The 7,905-nt window shown below is 46.8% G+C and overlaps 1 protein-coding gene across 1 annotated transcript; it reads left to right on the top strand.

The window, feature by feature from the left end:
- On the top strand, positions 1 to 7,712 carry LOC122922311 (bone gamma-carboxyglutamate protein). Its single transcript, XM_044272880.1, has 4 exons — positions 1 to 209; positions 468 to 509; positions 1,456 to 1,522; positions 4,182 to 7,712. The coding sequence occupies exons 1-4, from the start codon at positions 149 to 151 to the stop codon at positions 4,312 to 4,314; spliced, it is 303 nt and encodes a 100-aa protein (XP_044128815.1). The 5' UTR covers positions 1 to 148; the 3' UTR covers positions 4,315 to 7,712.
- Positions 7,713 to 7,905: the final 193 nt, after the last annotated feature.

The following is a 7,905-nucleotide window of genomic DNA, read 5'->3' as shown; positions in this document are numbered from 1 at the left end:
TTTTAGATGTCAGCTGACTTCAGAATTGCCCGGTGCTGTAAACCCACTGGCACTGAGCCCGGTCCCTCCTCCGCTGGCACCTGGGGTATAAGTATATGGACCTGGAGATTCTGAGAAGTAGACGAGGACCCATACAAGACCCTCAGCCATGAGACTCTTCATCTTTGCCATTCTTCTTGGGTTGGTCACCCTGGTCTTGGGTCGACGAGGTACGTGCATCACCCCATCGTGACTGATCGTGTCTGTGAGAGATTGGTCCTGTCTGTTGTGTGGATTACCTCCATAGACTTTCCTTTATGTATTGTATCCATATAGAGCAGACAGAACTAATCAAGCCTCACAGTTGCTGTTATTGCTCACTGATTGGTTATGCCTGTTGGGTATATATGCTATATCCCCATATAGAGCAGACAGCGAACCCTTACTGCAGCCATTTAATAACCTCACCCTATCTCTTTGTGTTTTAGATCCCAATCGCAGTGTCATGGCCGATTCCCGCAGCGCAGAAGGTTAGTACCTCTCTCCCACCTTACCGCTTTATTGTTCTGATTACATGGAGCCTCTGACATATAGCTGACTGGTCAGTCACATCCAGCAGGTAGAGCAAGAGGAGAGGTACTGTGCATCGTCCATACGTATATAGAGAAGAGATGTACTGTGCATTGTCCATACGTATATAGAAAGGAGATGTACTGTGCATTGTCCATACGTATATAGAAAGGAGATGTACTGTGCATCGCCCATACATATATAGAGAGAAGAGGTAATGTGCATTGTCCATACATATATAGAGAGAGGAGATGTACTGTGCATCGTCCATACATATAGAAGGAGAGGAGAGGCACTGTGCATCGTCCATACGTATATAGAGAAGAGATGTACTGTGCATCGTCCATACGTATATAGAGAAGAGATGTACTGTGCATTGTCCATACGTATATAGAAAGGAGATGTACTGTGCATCCTCCATACATATATAGAGAGAAGAGGTAATGTGCATTGTCCATACATATATAGAGGAGATGTACTGTGCATTGTCCATACATATATAGAGAGAGGAGATGTACTGTGCATCGTCCATACATATAGAAGGAGAGGAGAGGCACTGTGCATCGTCCATACGTATATAGAGAAGAGATGTACTGTGCATCGTCCATACGTATATAGAGAAGAGATGTACTGTGCATTGTCCATACGTATATAGAAAGGAGATGTACTGTGCATCCTCCATACATATATAGAGAGAAGAGGTAATGTGCATTGTCCATACATATATAGAGGAGATGTACTGTGCATTGTCCATACATATATAGAGGAGATGTACTGTGCATTGTCCATACATATATAGAGAGAAGAGGTCCTGTGCATCATATAGAGAGACACACAGAGAAGAGGTACTGTGCAGACTATAGGACATGTGAGGTTTCTCACCAGCAGCATCTTTCTCTCCTACAGCGTTCATCTCTAGACAAGAATCTGCTAATTTTGCCAATAGACAAAAGAGCAGCAACCTCCACAATCAGTAAGTACAGCCGTCACTGCACAAGGAACCATATGAGAGAGAACTGCAGCGCCCCCCAGTGACCTCCTCCAGCCTGGCCGAGGAGCGCTGCCAGTTCTCTATAGTACCCACCTGTCCACTGACACCCCTCCTGTTACTGCTGCTCTCCTCCTCACACCTATCATGAGGGAGATATTGAGCCGGGTGTATCTAATCCTATCATGTGTGATACTGTCTGCTGAGCTGTGTATCTAATCCTATCCTGTGTGATACTGCCTGCTGAGCTGTGTATCTAATCCTATCCTGTGTGATACAGCCTGCGGAGCTGTGTATCTAATCCTATCATGTGTGATACTGTCTGCTGAGCTGTGTATCTAATCCTGTCCTGTGTGATACAGTCTGCTGAGCTGTGTATCTAATCCCATCCTGTGTGATACTGTCTGCTGAGCTGTGTATCTAATCCTATCCTGTGTGATACTGCCTGCTGAGCTGTGTATCTAATCCTATCCTGTGTGATACAGCCTGCGGAGCTGTGTATCTAATCCTATCATGTGTGATACTGTCTGCTGAGCTGTGTATCTAATCCTATCCTGTGTGATACTGCCTGCTGAGCTGTGTATCTAATCCTGTCCTGTGTGATACTGCCTGCTGAGCTGTGTATCTAATCATATCCTGTGTGATACTGACTGCTGACCTCTGTATCTAATCCTATCCTGTGTGATACTGTCTGCTGAGCTGTGTATCTAATCCTATCCTGTGTGATACTGACTGCTGAGCTGTGTATCTAATCCTATCCTGTGTGATACTGTCTGCTGAGCTGTGTATCTAATCATATCCTGTGTGATACTGTCTGCTGAGCTGTGTATCTAATCCTATCCTGTGTGATACTGTCTGCTGAGCTGTGTATCTAATCCTATCCTGTGTGATACTATCTGCTGAGCTGTGTATCTAATCCTATCCTGTGTGATACTGTCTGCTGAGCTGTGTATCTAATCGTATCCTGTGTGATACTGTCTGCTGAGCTGTGTATCTAATCCTATCCTGTGTGATACTGTCTGCTGAGCTGTGTATCTAATCCTATCCTGTGTGATACTGCCTGCTGAGCTGTGTATCTAATCCTATCCTGTGTGATACTGCCTGCTGAGCTGTGTATCTAATCCTATCCTGTGTGATACTGTCTGCTGAGCTGTGTATCTAATCCTATCCTGTGTGATACTGTCTGCTGAGCTGTGTATCTAATCCTGTCCTGTGTGATACTGTCTGCTGAGCTGTGTATCTAATCCTATCCTGTGTGATACTGACTGCTGAGCTGTGTATCTAATCCTATCCTGTGTGATACCGTCTGCTGAGCTGTGTATCTAATCCTATCCTGTGTGATACTGTCTGCTGAGCTGTGTATCTAATCCTATCCTGTGTGATACTGACTGCTGAGCTGTGTATCTAATCCTATCCTGTGTGATACTGTCTGCTGAGCTGTGTATCTAATCCTATCCTGTGTCATACTGACTGCTGAGCTGTGTATCTAATCCTATCCTGTGTGATACTGCCTGCTGAGCTGTGTATCTAATCCTATCCTGTGTCATACTGACTGCTGAGCTGTGTATCTAATCCTGTCCTGTGTGATACTGACTGCTGAGCCGTGTATCTAATCCTATCCTGTGTGATACTGACTGCTGAGCTGTGTATCTAATCCTATCCTGTGTGATACTGACTGCTGAGCTGTGTATCTAATCCTATCCTGTGTGATACAGTCTGCTGAGCTGTGTATCTAATCCTATCCTGTGTGATACTGTCTGCTGAGCTGTGTATCTAATCCTGTCCTGTGTGATACAGTCTGCTGAGCTGTGTATCTAATCCTATCCTGTGTGATACTGACTGCTGACCTCTGTATCTAATCCTATCCTGTGTGATACTGACTGCTGAGCTGTGTATCTAATCCTATCCTGTGTGATACAGTCTGCTGAGCTGTGTATCTAATCATATCCTGTGTGATACTGACTGCTGAGCTGTGTATCCAATCCTATCCTGTGTGATACTGTCTGCTGAGCTGTGTATCTAATCCAATTGTGTGTGATACTGTCTGCTGAGCTGTGTATCTAATCCTATCCTGTGTGATACTGACTGCTGAGCTGTGTATCTAATCTTATCCTGTGTGATACTGTCTGCTGAGCTGTGTATCTAATCCTATCCTGTGTGATACTGTCTGCTGAGCTGTGTATCTAATCCTATCCTGTGTGATACTGACTGCTGAGCTGTGTATCTAATCCTGCCCTGTGTGATACAGTCTGCTGAGCTGTGTATCTAATCCTATCCTGTGTGATACTGACTGCTGAGCTGTGTATCTAATCCTATCCTGTGTGATACTGACTGCTGAGCTGTGTATCTAATCCTGTCCTGTGTGATACTGTCTGCTGAGCTGTGTATCTAATCCTATCCTGTGTGATACAGTCTGCTGAGCTGTGTATCTAATCCTATCCTGTGTGATACTGTCTGCTGAGCTGTGTATCTAATCCTATCCTGTGTGATACTGACTGCTGAGCTGTGTATCTAATCCTGTCCTGTGTGATACTGCCTGCTGAGCTGTGTATCTAATCCTCTCCTGTGTGATACTACCTGCTGAGCTTTGTAGCTGGTCCTGCCATGTTTCATACTGTATCTAAGCCTCTTGTGAACTCCGCAGGATACACAGAGCCCCAGTGAGATCCCCCTTAGAAGCGAAGAGAGAGGTGTGCGAGCTGAACCCGGACTGCGATGAGCTGGCCGATCACATTGGTTTCCAGGAGGCTTACAAAAGATTTTATGGCCCGGTGTAAAGCGATGCAGAGTACTCCCAGCACGACTACAACCCCCCTCATGGTGCTTCCTCTACAGCTGATGGTGGACTTGTGTAGCTGTAGGCTCTGTATGTACGCGTTTTAGCTGCGCAGGCCGGATACCGACACGGCTCCCGGTGCTATACTGCCGGCACTTTGCTCGTCGATCACAGGAGTGTATAATCAATGCAGATATGTTATCTAACTCCAGTCAGAAGATGTAAACCTACCCCGCTGCATGCAGAGGGCGCCACACTCCATATTGCTGTTGGCGCCCCCTGGTGGTGTTTACATTGGACGGAGGATTGTACGTCACCTATGAGATGTAATAAGCTTGTCTTGTACTCATCACTGTGGTTATGAATGCAGATTACAATAAATGACTGTCAGATTACCCCGCCTCGCTGGCTCTGCTATATCACCGACACTGACACATGAGGTTCTTCACTCGTTTAATGCCCACCATTATATCCATTATTAACATCCAAGAAAAGCACCTGGTTGGTTGGGGGGGGAGGGTAGAGCGGGGGACCCCGATCCATCCATCTCCCCCTCCCCAGGGATTAAAGGGTTAACAACGCATCAATCAGTAGGTTCCAGTTATTGTTGCTGCTAGGGCACCCCCCCCCTCCCCATAGAGCAATTTGGGGTACAGAGTCACAGTGCCGACCTACAGGGCGACGTCATCAATTGCTTTAGTCTGACTGATGGAGAATGGCTTCATTTGCATGTCTCCGCCCACCACAGTTCCTCAAATCCAGACCAAAGGGATTAGAAAAACATGGCTGCCTTCTTCCAGGCACCGGCCTAGGGATGGTGTCTGCTTTGGATTGAATTGGGCTACGTTGCAATACCAGAAACAACCTGTGGACAGGCGTGGCGCTGTTTATGCAAGAAGGCAGACATATATTTTTTTTTTTATACAGTATAGTTCCTTTAAATCCTTCACTTTTGGGAGGGTGTTAGGTTTAAAGCTCCACCATCTGCCTGCGTATGGTGGAGCCCCCACTGCGCTGTAGGTTACCATTGGAAGTGCAACTACTTGTAAAGGGAGCGCTTCCTATAATAACGTTCTGCATGTAGCATTAATGGTATCTGCGCCCAGGTGGGCCAGTCGTATACCAAGAGCGGCGTCCCTCCTGGCCAAGTGTCACATGAGTCCTGGGAGCAATTCTGATTGGTTAGGAGGGCGCAGCAGTTTATGGGGGCCCTTAGCGGAGTTCTGTTGTAGAGGGCGGCTTTATTTATTTTTGGGGGGGGGGGGGTGCCCTTTAATTACAGCGATAGAGATTGGTTAATACTCAGTAGTCACAATACAATAGTCCAGAGAGGAGTGTGCCCCAGCCAGAAACCTGACCCCGGTAATCAAAGAGTTAATCGTCAACACCAAAATAAAAAAGATTTGTTACAAAAATAAATTGTTAGAAAAATTAATAGAAAAAAGTATCCGGCGGTTATAAAAAGATTTCTACGAAGGCACATAATAGGCACCCCCTAAAACCAGGGCGGGGAGCAATATGGCCGCCAGTGCACATCTCACAGGGGTCATCACCCAACGTCACCCTGATTGGGGAGGGGGGAAATTGGGGGGCATGTGCTTGACCTGCGTCAGCAGATAGAAAGTGGTCAGGGCTCGACCCTTCGTGTTTAAAAATCTGTGATAAATATTTTTTCGATGAAAATTAATAGCAGCACCGAAGTAAAGAGAAAATAAAGATGGCGATTCCTCAGTGGTTGGACGAACCGCTCGGGCGTCTTTTAAGACCGTATTTCTACATCAGGAGTGATGTAAAGCAGATCGGTGGGTGGAGGGGCAAACAGCAGCTGTAGAGATGGAGGGGGAAGGTTTATTGTCCTCCGATATCCAGTCGATGAACCCGGGAGGTCCGACACGTCCTGATCCGAGTGCGTCCAAGGCAGTCACGAGCTCTCACTCCCAGATTCTCCGCTCCCTCTGAGATTTGGAATTCCATTCCAGGCAGATCTTCCAGAGTTCATTCTTTTGACCAGTTTCTCCGACATCGCGACCCCAGTAGGACATTTAGTACATTCAATCAAACAGAGGCCATTGGGGGTGGGGGTGCAGGAGAACGCACCTGGGACCTGGTAGTCCTGAGCGGTTATTATATGTGTTGTTGTTGTTGGAGAGGACAGTGAGCTCCTGACCATGATGTCCTGGATCCTTATCTATTACCTCCTCCACCCAAACCGATCTGCTTTCCATCGCTTGTCTCATTTTCCCCATGTACTTTGGTGTATAGGCCCAAGTAGCCTTCAAGGCTTGCAATTGTGGCATCATCTGTTCACGCACTGAGGAATCGCCTATTTACTGGCCAACATGGTAACCATATATTCTTTTACTTCAGCAGCACCGAGTCATCGGATAAAACTCTACAGCAATGCTGCGCTTCAACCACTAGATGGCGCCAGAGGCACTGCTAGCTCCTGTGGCCCCAGCATGGTACAGGATTCATATCTTCTCCAATGAGGTGAGAACTGGCTAAACGTGGCGCATGTATATTTAGGGGCCCTTCCTCCTTTTCTATTGCGTTTCCTCTTTACACAAAAAATATCAACTCTAAAATTCACCTGCAATAAACCCGATCTACTTATTCAGAACTCCAGTCTGACCCCTTCCGTGAAGGAGCTAAACACAATCGGCCCCAGGACCGACCCACCATGACAACACTCCGTCCTTTTTCCACATTCATATTAAACGTTCTGTGCTCCTGCACCGATTCATCCCATCCATTTTTGGGAGAAATTTTCCAGTGAGCCCCCGATAGACCTGGCAGTAGCAATGTTTAATGATCCCGGACAAGCCCCCATGTGTTAAATGGCCCCAGTTTTTAATGGTCCCACAAAGCCTCCAGTGCTAATTAATCTCACACGAGCACCCAATGTGAAAGGACCCTAGATGAGCCGCCACTGATTAAAGATCCTGGTTAAATGGGTTATCTGGGATGTGAGATTGGTGGGGGGGGGGCGACTCCCTGGAACCCCGCTGATCAGCTGTATGAAAAGGCTTCAGTTCCCTGCATGTTAGGCCTCTTCCTAGGCCATTATGTTCATCGGTCACATGGCTCATCAGCCCCATTTACGTGAACTGCAATACCGAGCTCAGCCACCATACAATGTACGGCGCTGTGCTTGGTAAGCCGTTAGAAGGCTGCAGCCCTCATGGGAGAGCTGTGATCCCCTCAAACAGCTGATTGTGGAGGTCCCGTGTGTCAAACTCCTGTCAATCTCATATTGATGACTTATCTTAACCCTTTCGCTGGTAGCGCTGTGCAAGCACGACGCCCGCTCGCTCGTGTAGAGCAGCAGAGAGCAGCAGCTAATTACCGCAACCTGCAATAATGCCGATCGCAGTAATTAAATGCTTTGAGATCACGGCACCTGAATGCGCAAAAACCCGGAAGTACTGAAGCCCCGCGCCGCCAATAGGGACTTTAATACATGCGCTGAATCTCTATGGAGACATTCAGAGCATTAATGCTGCAATTCTTATTTTGGCCACCAGATGGCAGGCCAGCATAAGAATTGAGCAAAATGCAAAAAAAACTAGATTTTTTTTAATCACTTATAGGT

This window comes from Bufo gargarizans, unplaced genomic scaffold, assembly GCF_014858855.1.
Source record: "Bufo gargarizans isolate SCDJY-AF-19 unplaced genomic scaffold, ASM1485885v1 fragScaff_scaffold_187_pilon, whole genome shotgun sequence".
Lineage (NCBI taxonomy): Eukaryota > Metazoa > Chordata > Amphibia > Anura > Bufonidae > Bufo > Bufo gargarizans.
Note: the sequence above shows the minus strand (reverse complement) of the source record. Positions and strands in the feature narration are given on the sequence as shown.

Coding starts and splice junctions, on each gene's coding strand:
- LOC122922311 (XM_044272880.1), top strand. CDS start 149: ATGAGACTCTTCATCTTTGCCATTCTTCTTGGGTTGGTCACCCTGGTC. Junction 210..467: donor CCTGGTCTTGGGTCGACGAG/GTACGTGCATCA, acceptor TTTGTGTTTTAG/ATCCCAATCGCAGTGTCATG. Junction 510..1,455: donor CGATTCCCGCAGCGCAGAAG/GTTAGTACCTCT, acceptor TCTCTCCTACAG/CGTTCATCTCTAGACAAGAA.